Below are 19,128 nucleotides of genomic sequence, written 5' to 3' on the forward strand. Positions count from 1 at the left end.
AATTTTCTGCACTACATCAGAACAAATCTTTATTATGAGAATATGGAGAGGGCAAATTAATAATTTGATCAAACAGTCAAAAGGTCCAAGGTCAGCATCACATAAAATTGTCAATTTCCATCCAATTGACCTGAAATTTTAAGAATTTGCATATTGGGTCACTGAATTGATTCACCAATCAAAAGCAAAGGCTGATTATTTTTTTTATGGAGTTTGTTTTCGGGCTGTCCATCCATCCGTCCTTCCGTCCATCCGTACCGGCTAAACCTCGTTTTTCTCAGCAACTACATGTCCGACTGACAAAACTTTCAGCGTAGGAGTGACACCCATGCAGAATATTTTTATGATAATTGTGATGTCATAGGTCACGTGGTATGGCAGCCATCTTGGATTAAACGCAAATAAAAAAATATATTTCTCAGAAACCGCTGAATGGAAAAATTAGAAAATTGGCACATTGTCAAGTACTCCCAATGGAGAACAAAAGCATGATAATGATGACATCATAGGTGAAGTGGTATAAAAGCCAAAAATGTTCTTATTCATTATCCTACAAAATTTTGGGAAATTTTCTTTTTTGCATTTTTTTGCATTTGTTGTTTTGCATTTTGTAAATTTGGAAAATTTGGAAGAGCTTGACTCTAGCCTTTCCCTTGCGAGGGCAAGGAGGAACTTAACACTTAACCCCTAAGACTTAAACTTAGTTTTGTCCACCCTGAAGAACGCTCACAGTGGGACGTCAAGGCAACCAGAAGGGACGAGGTTCTCCTGACCATGTGGCGCTCGATTTGGGAAGCGAGAGGCGTTCCATTAGTGGATCCGCCCGTCGCACCCGTGTTTTGGGCGGCTCCGGTAGGCCGTTTGTGTTTGACGTTCCGTGTCAAGTCCCGCGCCCCCACCTCCGGGCCGACCGGGCGACCGGAACGAATCCCAGTGTCCCGATCCGAGCCGTCAGAGCGGACCGGCCAGCAAGAGTGACTGGCACCCCCGAATCTGCACTTTCCGTCCCTGCGGTCCCAAAATATCGGAAGCACCCGATGGTGGGTTTCGATGTGGTGTGATTTGGTAGGTCTTGACGAGCGATGAGAGGTGTGTGCGGGTAACGCCGCCGCCACGACCGACCCGGAACGTCGGGAAAGAGTTCCCTCGGGCGAGCCGGCCGCACCCGTTGCGGGCTGCGACGCGCGCCCTTACCGCACACTCCCTACATTTTCTTTTTGGCTTGTCCAGACAAGGCCGTCCGCATTGCCGAACTCGTTCCCAAGACTTGCCCCTTATGGTAGTGACCTGAGGGAGGGAAAAGTTTTGTCTTTACCTGGAGGTGATCAAATCAATTCCCCTTTAGAAATGAGGGCGAGGGCAATTTCTGTTGACGGCGTGTGCCGTGCGTAGGTGGGATATGCACATGCGCGGCCACGTCATACGTCACAGCGAGTGTGAGTGGCGTCCGTAAAATGTGGACAACGTAGTGAGTGAGTGGGCATCTTTTTGGGAGAACTGGGGACCAGCCGAACATGGCCGCGATGGGATCGGCCGAGGTCCCGCAACCGATCCCATGTCTTAATTGTGGCTCCTGACCGAGGGAATGATAATTAGGGGGAAAGCGGCGACGAGAGTGCATGGTCGGCGACCCCCCATGGTCGGTTGGTCGCCTTACGTGCTCTCGCCGAACCGCCTTTTACCACTATCGGGGTTAGTGTCCACCTATTGTATCAGACTAAGTCCCTAACATAAACTGGGATGGGGATGAGGGGTCCACCCCATCAAGCCGTCTTAAGCACCCGAGTGTGCAGCGAACTCCGATGCCGTTTTTTCCCTCGGTGAGCCGGATACCAAGGAACGGCGTCCGCCCCTGCCCGACTTACCCCAGCGCCCCCCTATAAAGCGGACGCTGGTGCGAGCTGAGCTGCGGACGACGAACTTCGGGCGGTACGATACGATACGATGGCGCCGCGCTATACTACAATTTGGAAATTTGGCGCTGTACTACAATTTTGAAATGTTTTTTTTTTTGCATGAAAATTTTACATTTGCATGCACATGATCTATGACCCATTTGTATTGAAATATTAAATTTATGACATCATAGATCACATGGTTTGGCAGCAATTTTGGATTGAAGGAAAATATTAAATAATTATATCTCTGAAACCGCTCACCCTATCGATGTGAAATTTTACAAATATATAACACCATTGTTGCATATATGTAGTTTGAAAATGATGATGTCATACGTCACGTGGTTTGGCAGCCATCTTGGATAGAAAAACGAACCTTATCCGAACAACACGAAACTTCACATACATGATCCCCTACCCATACATATGCAGAATGATGGCATCTACCCGTTGTGGGACTATGCAGAGGCATATTGGTGACACAGTAGCATTGTTCTAGTTTATCTAAAGCTCAAAGGACAAGGCTGAATAAAATCATCAATTTTCATTTTGTATTTTTTTTAAAAACTATTTTCGTTATTTTGAGCATACAGAAGAAGAAGTCTGAATACAAACGGACGCGGACGGGCTTTGCATTTTCAGATGCTTTCCAGCTTAAGTCTGGTAGACGACAGCCGAGGTTCAAATCGCCGATCCTCAGACTCAGAACTGATAATCTAACCATTACATCACAATTCTTGGAAATATAATGGGTTCCCATAAAACATAACAGGAACTTCAACGCAGGAAGAGGCCCTTCAGCACATCAATCTTGATTTGTGACTCAGCTGTCTTCAATAGAGTTGGTATTCATCTTGAGGCCCAAGCCAAGGCTTGCCTTGGAGAATGCGATTTTGCAACCAGTGCTTGAAAAGACTCCATTAAAGTAAAGTGCGATGAATTTACAAACTGGGTAAGTAAGCAACAACGAACATTGCCGTACTAGTTTGAGACATCCTGCTTGATCATAAAGAAGCCAACTAAGTTTACTAACCATATCATCTTGGGAATACTTTAGTGTATGCTTTAACTTTGATCTGTTGAGTGTGGAACTGGTCTGGCAAGTGAAGGCTAATGTTGATCTGTGTTGGGCAGACAGGTAGAACAATGGATGAAATCAACAGGATGTTAATGGAGACTTGCTCATCCCTGTGGGAAGCAAGGAGGCTGGTAAACCTGTTTTTTATGTACTTCTACAATGTATATAGGCTGGTGGAGGACCTAGAACATTGAACGCATCAGGATGTAAAAAATATAAGGAACAGCAGAAAGGGAGGGGGAAAACACTAACAGCAGAGATGAGGGACAAAATAGAGAGAGGTGTTGAACGGCTATCTTGAAACCCTGGACGGAAGAATGACATTGAAGAGGGTGTGGAAGTTGGTTCCACCGGTGGGGAAAAAGAGCAACGAATGAGTGGAGATGAGTTGTGATCCTCGATTTGGGAGTTTCACCAGAAGGAGGTTGTTGCCAGACTGCGTGCTCTCTACAGAAACTTGGGGGGAGGGTGGACAGGGGTGAAGACGGTGCGAGGACAGAGCACGGAAAGAGCCAAGGATGCAAAGACAGATAGGAGGTGGTAGAAGACAGAGGTACTACTGACATGTGTGCAACGTGAAAATGATATGGCCATAGACTCAGCTTCGTCGCAGGAGATTTCAATTATATCAAAGGCCTTGGTTTCCATGGTATCAAGCAAGCTGAGCAAGATGTGAGGCAGGGGAGCCAGCCCAGAGGTGATAATGGTACTCCATCAAGCTGTAGATGAAGGCCTTGTAGGTGGATAGGAGTACAGGTGTGTCAGGGAAGGGCTTTGCACAATGCAGGATGTCCTGTCACGACTGGCTTTGAAGGCCAACTTCCCTAGTAGTGAGGTCCAAAAGTTTGAGGGACTGTAGTTTTTCAAGAGGAATGTTAAAAAACTAGATTGGAGGGTTTGCCAGCCAGTTCTTTCAGAGAGACAAAGTGATAGTGTGAGATTTGTCTGGATTGAAAGACATATTCCAAGTGTTTGAACAGTTTGTAATTACATCAAGGTCTGAAGAGAGGGAAGAGGCTGCGGCCTGTCTGTCTGAACGATGAGAGATGTCATGGCAGAGGGTGGAAAAATCATCAGCAACTCGATAATGAGGATTTTCCAGTGAGTCAGAGAGATCATTGATGAAGATTAGAAATAGGATGGGACATAGAACACTGCCTTAGGAGCACTCCATGATTGACAGGGAGAGATGAGCTGATCTCGTTGAAAGTTACATGCTGATTACGGGAGCGGAGGAAGTCAGCGAGCAAAAATTATGACAATGTTACAAAAATGGAACAAAAACGATCACATTACCAATAAAACATAAATTAAAAGAGTTGAAAGCTAATAATTTTAAAAGCATAACAGAAAATATACTGTAACATCACTCGGTGGAGCACATACAGTCATGTGAAAAAGTAAGTACACCCCATGTAAAGTTTTGACTTTTTCAACATATTTCAACACACAGCTATTTGATCTTCATTTCAGCAATATTAATAGATAAAGGTGATATAATATAACAAATATCCTGAAACATTTACATTTTGTAGTCCATTGTATAATTTAAATAAACATAAATGCAAATTTCGCATGTGGAAAAAGTAAGTACACCCTTGGCTCTAATAGGTGGTATTGCCCCCTTTCGCAGAAACAACCTCAAGTAGGCATTTCTTATAACTGTCTTCCAGTCTATGACATCGACTGGGAGAAATTTTTGCCCACTCCTCCATGCAGAATTCTTTCAGCTGTGCGATGTTTGAGGGGTTTCTTGCATGCACAGCTCGTTTCAAATCCCCCCACAACATCTCGATGGGATTTAGATCCGGGCTTTGACTTGGCCATTCCAGAACCCTCCATTTCTTTCTTTTCAGCCATTCCTTGGTGGATTTACTGGTATGTTTAGAGTCATTGTCATGTTGCAAGGTCCACCTTCGGTTGAGCTTCAATTTTCCGACAGATGACCTCACATTATCCTCGAGCATCCTCTGGTACAATGAAGAATACATAGTGGATTCTATGATGGTGAGATGCCCAGGCCCTGATGCAGCAAAGCTGCCCCCAAACCATAATATTTCGACCACCATGCTTTACAGTTGGTATCAGGTTCTTGTGGTCAAATGCTGTCTTTGGTTTTCGCCAAACATGTCCTCTGGTACTGTGGCCAAATAGCTCTACCTTTGACTCATCTGTCCAGAGCACATTGTTCCAGAAGTACTGGTCTTTGCCTCGGTGTTCATTGGCAAACTATAGTCTTGCCCTGATGTTCTTTCTGGACAGCAAAGGTTTCCTCCTGGCACACCTCCCATGTAGATCAAATTTGTGCAGCCTCTTTCTAATGGTAGACTCGTGCACTTTGACAACAACAGTGGCAAGAGCTACCTGTAGGTCCCATGATGACATTCTGGGGTTCTTAGAGACTTCTTTCAGCATCTTGCGGTCTGCTCTCAGGCTGAACTTGCTGGGGCCGCCTGGCCTGAACAAGTTGGCAGTTGTTTGGAATCTTCTCCACTTGTAGATGATCTTCCCGACAGTCGAATGATTGATTTCAAATTGTTTGGAGATCTTTTTAAATCCCTTCCCAGACTCGTAGGCATCTATAACCTTTCTGAAGGCCTCAGAGAGCTCTTTTGATCTCGGCATGGTGACGCCACACACTTCAACAACAAAGAGCAAACCAAACTAAATGTCTGAGGTTTAAATAAGACAGGTTCCTCCAAGATCCTCTCTGATGATGTTCTATCATTTGCACCTGAGCTGGTGCACCTGATTCTAATTTTAGGTATTTGAAGTAATGATAAATGTAGGGGTGTACTTACTTTTTCCACATGCGAAATTTGCATTTAAGTTTATTTAAATTATGCAATGGACTTCAAAATGTAAATGTTTCATGATATTTGTTATATTATATCACCTTTATCTATCAATATTGTTGAAATGAAGATCAAATAGCTGTATGTTGAAATATGTTGAAAAAGTCAAAACTTTACATGGGGTGTACTTACTTTTTCACGTGACTGTACCTCCGAAAGGCTGAACAGTTTATGTTTTGTATCTCACTGCTAGTCCGGATCTGGATTCGGACCTGATCCAAAATCTAATCGGCTTGTTCTTGTCACCTAACAACTCATCCACCAAGATTAGTCATAACTCGTCCATAACTTTTTTAGATGTCATGTTATATGTATCACTTTTCACCCGATCTCTCAATGATTAAGAATTAATTAAAATTAAATAATTCTCGTATCCGCACCCATATTCAGATCTTCAGCAAAATCCAATCAAGTCGGTCTTGTCACATACACAACCTCTCTACCAAGTTTTGTCCAAATCAGTCTACAACTTTTTGAGACATCGTGCTATTTTGTCGGTTTTAGCCCTATCACTCAATGGTGAACTAGACCGGCAGTCTTCAACATCACAATGTCGACTGATATGCCTCCACCCACATTATTACATCATTATAATACTTGTATCAAGTATGATTTCAATCCATTTAGCTGTGCCCAAGTCAGCACATTTTTACTTGACATGACCTTTGACCTATTGACCCCAAAATTTAATCAGTTCATGTTTATATCATTATACATACCTGTACTAAGTTTTAATTTAAATCCCTTCAGTTGTTCACAAGTTCTCACATTTTTACCTGACTTGACCTCTGACCTTTGACCTTTCACCTCGGGCCCCCCAAAATCTAATCAGTTAATCTTTACATCATTATACATATCTGTATCAAGTTTGAATTAGATCCCTTTAGCCATTCTCAAGTTATAGACCTATTACAGACTTTGACCTCTTGACCCCAAAATCCAATCAGTTCATCTTTAGATCATTCTACATAAGTGTACCAAATTTGGTCAGAATCCCATTACTGGTTCACAAGTTATCGTGGTAACAGTATTTTTACCCAACATGACCTCTGACCTTTGCCCTTTGATCTCGTACCTCATTATACATACCTACACCACGTTTGATTAAGATGCCTTTAGACATTCTCAAGTTATCGTGGTAACAAAAACCTATCACGGACGGACGGACAGCTGGACAGACAACCGGAAAACATAATGCCTCCGGCGACGCACTTTAATATTTCTGCGAGCCGGATCCGGATCCAAAATCTAGTCATGTGTTCATTGTGATGTGATACTCAGCAAGGGAAAGCAACACTGAAAGAATGTAAAATATGAGCAAATGGAAGATGATTTGGGAAGGTGCTCATCCGCAAAGCTCTCTTTTGGACTCAATACCTACAACTTTGGATATCACAAGACCTGAACTCCATACAGGTGCTCCAAGTTCTAAGATAGGGTGACTGCACATCTTGTAGATTATTACTAAGTCTCCAAGTTTCACCCCATTTCTCTTGAGCTAACATAACATGTTCAAGCATCAGGATTCCCTTGAAGCATTGCTAACCATGTGCTCAACCTGTTGAGTCCACTTCAAATTGTTTGGAATTATGACAGCGAGAAGCTTCATAAAGGAAACACCATTGATTGAAGAGATTGAAGAGGAAGGTTAGTTGAAGAGGAGGTAGTGGTTTGCGAAGAAATGACATCTGCATTACCCTACATTTCTCCGGCTAGGAATCATGTCATTGTCGCTACTCCATTCACTAAGTAAGTTCCAAATGCGACTTGCATGCAAGACCTCTCGGGCTTCTGCAACATTTCATATTTTGCAATATATGAACCTCATACCGTAGACAACTGCAGGTGTTGGGCCCTCGTCCGAATGCTATACCGCGATGAACCAAGAGTCCACGAATGCTATTGGTCATCCATGGCTTGTCACTAGGACAGCATCTAATCATAATGTGTTCAAGGTGTTGTTTGTATTGATTAACAGATCAGATTATTGATAGGTCTGTAGTTAAGGAATCGGTTTTTGGCACCTTGTTTACGTAATGTGGTGATGTTGGCTGACTTCCGAACAGATGGAAGATGACCGAGGGCAAATTATAGGGTGAAAGGAGCAGAATGAGGATGGGCAAGAGCAGCAGAGCAGGTGTTTCGGACAGGTGAGCTGATGCTGTTTGGTCCAGTTTCAGAATCAGAGTTGAGGGTTTGCCGGAAAAACTTCTCCACCTTCTCAGGTGCAAAATGCATAGAGTCCAGGAGCAGTCGGGTGAGACTAGGCAGGATAGATACATAGTGAGAGAGGGATTGTGGACAAGATTTGGAAGCAAACACAGGATTGAAGCATGCGGCCTTCGCAAAGGCGGAGTGACCTCTTGACCTGAAAAGGCACCACTAGATTTTTAAGGAGGAAGTCAAGTTTAAAAGTTTAATCTTGAGGTTGATCAGATGTTCTTTTCTGGCTTTTCTGAGAGTGGACAAACACTTATTCCGGGCGTTGTGGAATGATCTGGAGGTGCCTTTTGTCGAGCTGCCTTCCAGGAAGGGAAGACAAGTTGCTTTAAGGCAACTTCAGACTTTGCAGAAAACTTGAAACCCTCCTATCTACATTCTAAACAAGCCATATCAAGAGGTTAAGTCACTCAAACTTTTGGGCCCTGCCATCAGCCAAGATATTTATTGGACAGACACTATTTCCAAGAAGGTCTCCAAAACCTGCTACCGACTGGGCACCCTTTGTCATGCAACATCTTTCTTTGGCCAATCACAACCTACAAGACCTTCATGCGCAGCTTGATAGAGGACTGCTCTCCACTTTAGGCTGGCACCCCAGCCTCACGTCTGAAATATGCCATGGAAAGCATGGCCCTAAAAATAGCCAAACCCCCCCTCCACCGAGTGGGCTGACTGTCATCTCTTGAGGTTGTAGTTCAGACCTCTCCTGAGTTGGGGGAACCCCCTTCCCCTTCCCCACCCCCTTCCCCACTCCCCCACCCTCTCCCTTCTCTCCCAGGAACTCCTTGACTCAAAATTGAAAAATATAAGACCAACTGATCCTGTGGACCATCAAGTAGAAGGCCTGTATCGGGTATCAGAGCAGTAGGTTGGTAAAGAAGGGACTAGTAGGGATCCTAGGTTTGGGGGATAACTCCCTCTGTTGTGGGGCGGCTTAGCCCAAATATTCAAAAGAATTGTGCATTTTGTGATACAAGCACCAAATTTGGCACAAATGTACATTAATATGTTGCGAACATTTTCAGATATTGGGCCACTTGAAATTCCGTAATTTTTTTTTTCATATTTTTTCAAATTTCGTAATTTCCAATTTTTCGGGTGACACCGTCACAATTTCGGTCTTCGAGGCCGGCCGATAGGCAAAGTGTGACCGGAAGGGACGAGGTTCTCCTGACCACGTGGCCCTCGATCTGGGAAGCGAGAGGCGTTCCATTAGTGGACGCGCCCCTCACGCCCGACTTTTGGGCGGCCCCGGCAGGCCGTTTGTTTTGACGTTCCGTGACAGGCCCCGCACCCCCACCTCCGGGCCGACCGGAAGCTTGTGCTGAGTACATCATACCTGAACAACTCAGTGAGGCAGAACACAGCAGTGCACACCAGGGTGACCCCTTCAGTGCATAAACCAATTAACCTGTCCACTGCAGGGCATATAGAAATGAAGATATTTTCTGCATATAATAATAATATAAGTTCAGTTCTATATAACAATTTCTGTTATCACCACTACCACTACAACTACCACTACTACAAGCTTTGTCTGGAATTTTGTGGACTAACAGACAAACAGACATACAGACAAGCTGGGATCAAAACATTACCTCCTTCCACCATTGAGTGTAGAGGTAAACATCATGGAAATTATATCATGCCCTAGATTTAATTCATGCTTACCCGTGTATTTGCTTCACTGGTTCACAAGGTCTTTTGCATACGTGTAATTCAGACTCTCGTCTTCATTGCTGACCACACAATGTTCGCAACATATTAATGTACATTTGTGCCAAATTTGGTGCTTGTATCACAAAATGCACAACAGGTTTGCTATGCTGCTACACTACTGGGAGCCTATATAATCCGAAATAGAAAAAGGGAAGCATGAGCGATTGTGCGGGATACTGTCTTGTATTTATGTGAACAATCAACAATCAATCAGAACAATCAACCGTGTGATAAGGTATAGCAAATATAGCAAAAAGTTAACGAATAGACAGATGGACAACCGGACGGACAGACATCCGGTCATCACGACCCATTTTAAGTTCATCTCATCGAGATGAGATTACCTAAAAATCACTGGGATCTCCCATGACGAAGCTGAGTGTCTAGGCCTGTTCCTTTCGCATAGCAGACAGGTTGGTGGCCTCCATATTCTACCGCTTCCTTCCAAGTTCTTCAACCTCTGCCCACTGGTGGCTCTGTCCTTCCCAGATTTCTGCAGGTCACACATTTTCTGCCAGTAACCCTCTTCTTGTTAAACTCCAAAAATCTGGTTGGTTTATTCCTTTTCTGTTTCATCTCCTCTTTCCCCTTCCTCTTGCTTTGTTTCGTTCAGCTCGTGCGCAGCTTGTTACTTCCGCTCCCAAAGGTGGATGGAGGTTATGTTTTCACCCCTATCTGTCTGTTTGTCCGTTTGTGAACAAAATATCTCAAAAGGTTGTGGACGGATTCGGACGAAATTTGGCAGAGATGTAGCGTATGCGACAAGGACGAAATGATTAGATTTTGGTGAAGATCCGGATTCGGATCCGGCTAGTAGAATGTTTTAAGTGATTCTTCACTATTGGGAGATTGGGCCAAAAACTATACATAGCAGGATATCTCAAAAAGTTGTGGACGGATTTGGACGAAAGTTATCGACGGATTTGGACGAAACTTGGTGGACAGGTTGTGTGTGTGACAAGGAAGAATCGATTCGATTTTGGTGAAGTTTCGGATCCGGATCCGGCTAGTAAAATTTTAAAGTGATTATTCACCATTGAGTGATATGGCCAACCAGGCGGAGGTATGCTCTCTACTGAGTACCGTTCTAGTACTTGTTCATGCCCCATGTGCCCTTCGCCTCCGCTTTACTGAGTCTCACTTTCACTACTCCGCTCATGGTGTTTCCCCATTTCCATTTTGTTCCCTTCCATTCGACTCTAGCTCATGCATGAGCCTTGATCATGGATACAAAAATAATAAAATATTTTAAAAAATGCCTCACCACAGTATTCAGTGTACCATGGGCAGGAAGAAGGGTACAATAACGGAAGACAAGATGGAATTTGGGGTAAATCTGTGCAAGAACGAGCCGGTTTCTGTGGAAGAATTCCAAGGCTGTGTCTGGGGCAGTATACAGTCACGTGATAAAGTAAGTACACCCCATGTAAAGTTTTGACTTTTTCAACATATTTCATCATACAGCTATTTGATCCTCATTTCAACAATATTGATAGATAAAGGTGATATAACAAAACAAATATCATGAAACATTTACATTTTGTAGTCCATTATATAATTTAAATAAACATAAATGCAAATTTCACATGTGGAAAATGTAAGTACACCCCTACATTTATCACTACTTCAAATACCTAAAATTAGAATCAGGTGCACCAGCTCAGGTTCAAATGATTAGACCATCGTCAGAGAGGATCTTGGAGGAACCTGTCTTATTTAAACCTCAGACATTTAGTTTGGTTTGCTCTTTGTTGTTGAAGTGTGCTGCGTCACCATGCCTAGATCAAAAGAGCTCTCTGAGGCCTTCAGAAAGAAGGTTATAGATGCCTACGAGTCTGGGAAGGGATTTAAAAAAATCTCCAAACAATTTGAAATCAATCATTCGACTGTCCGGAAGATCATCTACAAGTGGAGAAGATTCCAAACAACTGCCAACTTGTTCAGGCCAGGCCGCCCCAGCAAGTTCAGCCCGAGAGCAGACCGCAAGATGCTGAAAGAAGTCTCAAAGAACCCCAGAATGTCATCACGGGACCTACAGGTAGCTCTGGCCACTGTTGATGTCAAAGTGCACGAGTCTACCATGAGAAAGAGGCTGCACAAATTTGATCTACATGGGAGGTGTGCCAGGAGGAAACCTTTGCTGTCCAGAAAGAACATCAGAGCAAGACTAAAGTTTGCCAATGAACACCTAGGCAAAGACCAGCACTTCTGGAACAATGTGCTCTGGACAGATGAGTCAAAGGTAGAGCTATTTGGCCACAGTACCAGAATACATGTTTGGCAAAAACCAAAGACAGTATTTTACCACAAGAACCTGATACCAACTGTAAAGCATGGTGGTGGAAATATTATGGTTTGGGGCAGATTTGCTGCATCAGGGCCTGGGCATCTCACCATCATAGAATCCACTATGAATTCTTCATTGTACCAGAGGGTGCTTGAGGATAATGTGAGGCCATCTGTCAGAGTTGAAGCTCAACCGAAGGTGGACCTTGCAACATGACAATGACCCTAAACATACCAGTAACTCCACCAAGGAATGGCTGAAAAGAAAGAAATGGAGGGTTCTGGAATGGCCAAGTCAAAGCCCGGATCTAAATCCCATCGAGATGTTGTGGGGGGATTTGAAACGAGCTGTGCATGCAAGAAACCCCTCAAACATCACACAGCTGAAAGAATTCTGCATGAAGGAGTGGGCAAAAATTTCTCCCAGTCGATGTCAGAGACTGGTAGACAGTTATAAGAAACACCTATTTGAGGTTGTTTCTGCCAAAGGGGGCAATACCACCTATTAGAGCCAAGGGTGTACTTACTTTTTCCACATGCGAAATTTGCATTTATGTTTATTTAAATTATACAATGGACTACAAAATGTAAATGTTTCATGATATTTGTTATATTATATCACCTTTATCTCTCAATATTGTTGAAATGAAGATCAAATAGCTGTATGTTGAAATATGTTGAAAAAGTTAAAATTTTACATGGGGTGTACTTACTTTTTCACATGACTGTATATGGGAAACCAGTCCAAAAGAGAGATGACTGCTCGCAATCCCTGCCAATCAGTTTGAGTGTCCCTGCCTGCCAATCTTGACTCGCCAGCATTGAGGAGGTTTCTGAGAATAGCCAGACAGAGGTTGCTTTCACAAGTATATGGCAAGATGAACCAACTGGAGTAGAGGAAGAGCAGGAGATATTTGTGGGAAAGTTGGTCATCACCAAGTCCAGAGGTGAGAATTTGCCATTGGGAGAAATCCGGGTTGGAAAGTTCACAGATTGAGTCAGTCCCATTGAGTCTCAGAAGTCCTTTGCTGAAATGCCATGGCTGGTGATAGAGGAACCAACACCCAGCCAAGTTCCATGGTGACAATTGAAATCTCCACATATGAGGAAGAGAGAGTTGGGATGAGTGGTTAAAAGTTTGTCCATGTTGACAGAAAGATGTCGACGGTTAATTTTGCTTAATGCTAAAAACACAAGTTTGGCCTCGCTTCCCAGGGCAGTTTTACAATGTGAACATTTGATGGAAATCCGGATCTGATGTCTCGAATCCTATTAAAGATCGTCCGCTAATGTGATCATCTTTTGGGCATACCAAGTTTCGACGGAGGGGACGAAGAAGTGGGGGCATCGGTGTGGGTAGGGGTGAGGGCACCACTGAGCCTCGGCAGATAGATCATGAAATGAGGAATGTCGGAGATTTAAAAAACTCAACACTTGACCAAAGAGTGATGGATGAAGGAAGTTTAAATTGGTTTCTTTTCAACGTATAGTTGAACCACAACATCACTCCGCTTACCAGCGGACAGGATAGGGCAATGGTGGACCCTCTCAGGTTGGTTTAAAGATGATAATTAGCTAAGTGGCCTTACCGGTCTGGGCGGTGATTGGGAAGAAAACGAAGGAGCACAAGAAGAGGAGGATGGGACACGCAGACGACGAAGATCTGGACTTGAAGCACGTGGTCGCTGTATTGGGCCCCATTGAACGAAGGCGTCCAGCGGTCGATCGCGAGGTGGTGGCAGCAGTCGAGTTCCCTTTTCTACGGAACTGGATATAAGGCATGCTGCGCTAAGCCAGGGGAGGGAGGAGTGACACAAACACACGCCTTCTACCAACGTCGCCATTCCGCGTTTTGTGCGGAAAGCCCCAACGGGGACGGATCTGCCCACGGTATTTACGGGAAAAGCGACGATGACCCGTTTGGTGGAGGTTTCGAGGCCCCTTTTCGTTTGTTGTTTTGAACTCAACTTGTTTTATGACGTAGATCTCTCTTCCGACATGCGCCGCTTGCATAACAACACCGTAAGTCATGAACCGATGATGAAAGTTTGCGAAATTGCAAGACTCGACGAAGATTACTGGAAATGTTGACGTTATCGATTCTTCTTATAGGTAAAGGATGTGACCGCAGGGGCGATGGGTGCGGGTTTTAGGCTCTGATCCTTAAAGATGGGACAGCTCACGTCACGTAGCGATTGATCGACTTAGGCACATATTCTGTTTATCTTACTTATTGGAATCACAGATGCTAACATCCCAAATGGGGCAATAGGGTCCACACTTATTGAACGACACTCGACCCTCCATGATATTGAAAAATGCTGGCTCCATCTACCTGGTATATATTACCTTTTTTTTTTTAAGCATGCCAACCAATACGGAAGAAAATAAAATAAAAATAATAATAATAATTATTATTATTATTGGCAAATGCATATACTGGTGCAGGATACTGATGCGTCATGTTCGGGCAGGAATTTGGGATTTGGCCAGATTACCCGGCACACCATGGTCTACCCTTTTCGAAAGGTGCTTTGGATTCTTCAACATCCACCAGAAAATGCGAGCTCGCTGACCCAGCTGAACGTCTGAGGGATAGTACACCCATCCATTCACACATACAACGATCAATGCTTCGAGCAATTATCGGGGATGCCTCTTCGCGGTGGTTGTACCCCCCAATGCAAGTCGGGAGCCAAATCTTCCCCATTCTTCCCTGCTGCCCGGATTTGTCAGGGCAGTGCTGTCATGGTCAGAGTGCCGATCGGTCTACATGGACGGGCCCTTTCCCTCTTGTTTCTCTGTGTCTCTCTGTGCCTCTGTGCATTTCTGCCTCTCTCTCTGCCTCTGCCTCTGCCTGTCTCTCTCTCTCTCTCTCTCTCTCTCTCTCTCTCTCTCTCTCTCTCTCTCTCTCTCTCTCTCTCTCTCTTTCTCTTTCTCTTTCTCTTTCTCTTTCTCTTTCTCTTTCTCTTTCTCTCTCTCTCTGCCTCTGCCTCTTGTTACGACTGTTACGTGCTCCTCCCCAAACCCCAGTCACGGTGTACCTCCGAGCCCCGAGAGGAGTCATGGCAGAAAGATGTGTTATTCTGGATGTCAAAGATCAATGGTGAAACCACACCAATTGTTACCAACAAACAAGTATTGTATTCAGATCACACAAGAATAACAGTACAACAACAATAGTAATCACTTGTACAACCAATATATATTTCCTATCATGGTACCATCAGGTTTGTACAATATAACTCACTGTGCTCCAAGTGAGCGAAAAGAAGAACATCCCCAATGTCTCTATTCCGGCATCAAGCCAAAGTCGATCCGCTCCAGTGATCGTCAAAACGATGTCTAATCGAGACCAGAATCCCGTTCGGTTGAGTGACAGTCACAGTCACGCTGCCAAAGCTGCGCAAAGGTGCCCTCAAGGTGACTGGGAAATCACACCCTCGGGTATAGACGTTCCATGGCCCCCAATCGGCGATGCGTAGATTTCCCACTCAAAAGCCACGTTACACACACACACCAAATTAACGTCTGGATGCGGTGAGAATGGTTGAAGCGAAGTGAAAAACCTTGAGCGATGCGCAAAGCGCACGAGTCAAAATGGCCGATGGCCCGTTCTCGCGGCGTAACGGCACTCCGATGATTCTCGTCGGAATCAACCGCAAAACCTGTCATGCAGGTTTATCTGTCACAGCGATAACAACTCTGTCGCAGGAATCCCTTTCCCAGGAAACCCAAAGTTCCCACGTGACCCTCGTTCACCAACATTCGCTCAGGACCTTGAAGCAGCTCGGCTTCTTGTCCGACTCACTCGCTCCGCCTTCTCTTCCTCCTCTTCCGCTTCGTCGTCGTCCGGTTCCGGTTTCATTTAAAACATTAACTTTTTTACCTTTTGAAAATAGTAATCTCTATTTCCCTTAAACGACAACAATAATAGTACATGGAATCAAAAATGTTTACAGTGGATGAAAACCACATGAAAATGGCTTAATGAAATGGGTTTCCATGGCTGAGCAGTCGTACAGACGCCTAAGATCACCATGCGCAATGCCAAACGTCGGCTGGAGTGGTGTAAACCTCGCCGCCATTGGACTGGAGCAGTGGAAACACGTTCTCTGGAGTGATGAATCACGCTTCACCATCTGTCAGTCCGGCGGACTAATCTGGGTTTGGCGGATGCCAGGAGAACGCCACCTGCCCGAATGCATAGTGCCAACTGTAAAGTTTGGTGGAGGAGGAATAATGGTCTGGGGCTGTTTTTCATGGTTCGGGCTAGGCCCTAGTTCCAGTGAAGGGAAATCTTAACGCTGCAGCATACAATGACATTCTAGACGATTGTGTGCTTCCAACTTTGTGGCAACAGTTTGGGGAAGACCCTTTCCTGTTTCAGCATGACAGTGCCCCCATGCACAAAGCGAGGTCCATACAGAAATGGTTTGTTGAGATCGGTGTGGAAGAACTTGACTGCCCTGCACAGAGCCCTGACCTCAACCCCATCGAACACCTTTGGGATGAATTGGAACACTGACTGCAAGCCAGGCCTAATTGCCCAACATCAGTGCCCAACCTCACAAATGCTTTTGTGGCTGAATGGAAGCAAATCCCGCAGCAATGTTCCAGCATCTCGTGGAAAGCCTTCCCAGAAGAGTGAAGGCTGTTATAGCCCAGTGGGCGTGACCAATTCCCTAAAAATGCCCATGATTTTGGAATGAGATGTTTGACCAGCACATACGGGTGTGATGTCTGGGTGGCCACATACTTTTGACCATGTAGTGTGTATATATGTATATCTTCTTCCCCAAATGACCCCATTCCTAAACATTCCTTTTTTCCAGGTTATTATGATTTTGTTTCCCCCTTTCCCTCACCTCTTTTCGTTTGTTAGTTGTCAGTTGGTTTGCTCCCTTTCTGTTTCATTCCCGCCAGGCTGAACAGTTTACGTTTTGTATCCCACCGATACGTGATACCGATAGGTCTGGATTCGGACCTGAACAAAAGTCTAAATAATTCCTTCTTGTCACCTACCAAAGCTGTCCTAGTTTTGTCATAAGTCGTCCACAACCGTTTGAAATATCGTGCTAATTATCTGTAACCGGGTGGTAAAATGTTAACCAGCACCGAAAGGCAGCAGAGTCCCTTTGGCGTTAGAGTTGGCCACGCCCACTGGGGAGCGGAAGTGACGGAAATAAGGGGGCGTGGCGTCTGATGTTGAGAACACGGAGGTATATAAAGAAGGACGGAGGCGGCCATGACAGCATGGGAAGCTTGCCATCCTAGGGTAAAAAAAAACTTGTAATACTCGCTAAAAACATGATAGAGTATAAAGTTAGCATGGTGTCATGATTTATTAAGGAAATGTTTTGAGGACAAGTTTGCATTTCATGGACAGATGGTTTTGGATTTAGTGGTTCAGTGCATGGTCTGGAATGTTCCAGGTGAGAATTTCGGAGGAGATCTTAGTGTTGTTTTGGAGGAAAATAAAACGCATGTATGTAATTAAATCGACGTTTTCCCCAATAATAATTCCCGAATGAAGTTGTGTGGTCGAGTCCACCAGGCAACAAACATCGTTTTTGGGCCCATCTACCATTATCAATAATGAAGAATGACGAAGAAATTAAAAAATTGTCGTGTCCGTATTCGGATCTTCACCAAAATCGAATCGAATCGTCCTTGTCACACACCCAACCTGTTCACCAAGTTTTGTCCGAATCCGTTTATAACATTTTGACATATCGTGCTATGTATCGGGTTTTGCCCTATCATTCAATCGTCAATCTTATTATAATAGAGCAAACGTATATGGTTAGGCCGAGAAATATATATTTCCGGTCTCTGGTCAGCGCGCGCATCGATTTTGACCCTGCGCGTCAACAATTTTTTTTATTTAATTTCCAACGATACCTACAACAGCGACGGCGCCTCATGTTGCCGGGCCGGCGCGCTATCTCGGGAAATACGGGTATGAGGGTCGCCATTGGTATCGACGTTCACGCACGGTTCTCCCCTACAGAACTACGTTTAGTTTGCCCAATCCAACCAGCCGTTCCAAAGATATGAGTAATGTTGTGTGCCGTGACGCCATGAATCCAATCGGCTGGATATTGTCATTTATTGAAACGAAGACGTTCTTTGTCGGGTTCGTGTGAAGCAACCAGAAGGCCTAGAGAGCTGCTGGTGGTCTCGTTAGTTAGGCCTGGATGCTATCTCGTATGTCATGAATTTGTAGGTATCTGTGATAATCTGGTGGACTGGGAGAAGAGATCGTGGGAGACCATCGGCCTGTTAGACCACTTGTGCATGGCCAGTGTTGACGCGATCGACGCATTGGAATGTTTGACGGTACGGCGAGGCGATCTCGAGAACGAAATGGCAGTCTAGAATATGCTTGAAGAACTTAATGATTTTCAGAATAAATACATTTTAAAATAACTTAAGCTTGTGTTAATTATTTACAAAAAGGCCTACCAGTCCCATTGGCTGTCTTTAATTTCTCACTGGACGGTGCCACGGCAGGTGAGGAGGACTGCAAGGCATGAGGACACAAAAAACAACACCTTTATATGTGCAATCCATGCTTTTCAAAAAAAACAAAAAACGCATCGCCGCATCAATTCTGGAACATTGGTCTGACCAGAGCTCAGCAATATATTTTTTTCGGCCTTATGTTTGTTTTTATATTTTATATACAAACAAAACGTCTTCTTCTTCTTCAAATAAAATTAACACCCAAAACACAGTCCGTGAACTCTTAAGTACGTTTAGATTGCTGAGACCCTTCAGACCTTTAACGACCCTTTAAGCCTCCCAAGACCCTTAAGACCACCAAGACCCCTGAAGACACAAAATACCCTTAAAGACCCCGAAGACCAAAAAGCCCCTGAAGACCCAAAATACCCTGAAGACCCCGAAGACCCAAAACTCCCAAAATACCCTGAAGAGCAAAAAGCCCCTGAAGACCCAAAAGCCACTGAAGACCCCCAAAAGACCCCAAATACCTAAAACACCCCAAAGACCCAAAAACACCCCGAAGATCCAAAAGATGCTGAATACCAAAAAAGACCCAAAA

General features: G+C 44.4%; 1 protein-coding gene across 1 annotated transcript in view; it reads right to left on the reverse strand.

Moving 5' to 3' along the window:
- LOC137415031 (uncharacterized) overlaps window positions 1–13,927 on the reverse strand; it is a 117,013-nt gene extending 103,086 nt beyond the window's left edge. The window contains exon 1 of the mRNA XM_078767643.1: window positions 13,649–13,927. Within this exon, the coding sequence (XP_078623769.1) occupies window positions 13,649–13,841 (193 nt within the window). The 5' untranslated portion in view covers window positions 13,842–13,927. The remainder of the gene's footprint in view (window positions 1–13,648) is intronic.
- Window positions 13,928–19,128: the final 5,201 nt, after the last annotated feature.

Source organism: Myxine glutinosa, chromosome 13 (genome assembly GCF_964187855.1).
Source record: "Myxine glutinosa chromosome 13, kmMyxGlut1.1, whole genome shotgun sequence".
NCBI lineage: Eukaryota > Metazoa > Chordata > Myxini > Myxiniformes > Myxinidae > Myxine > Myxine glutinosa.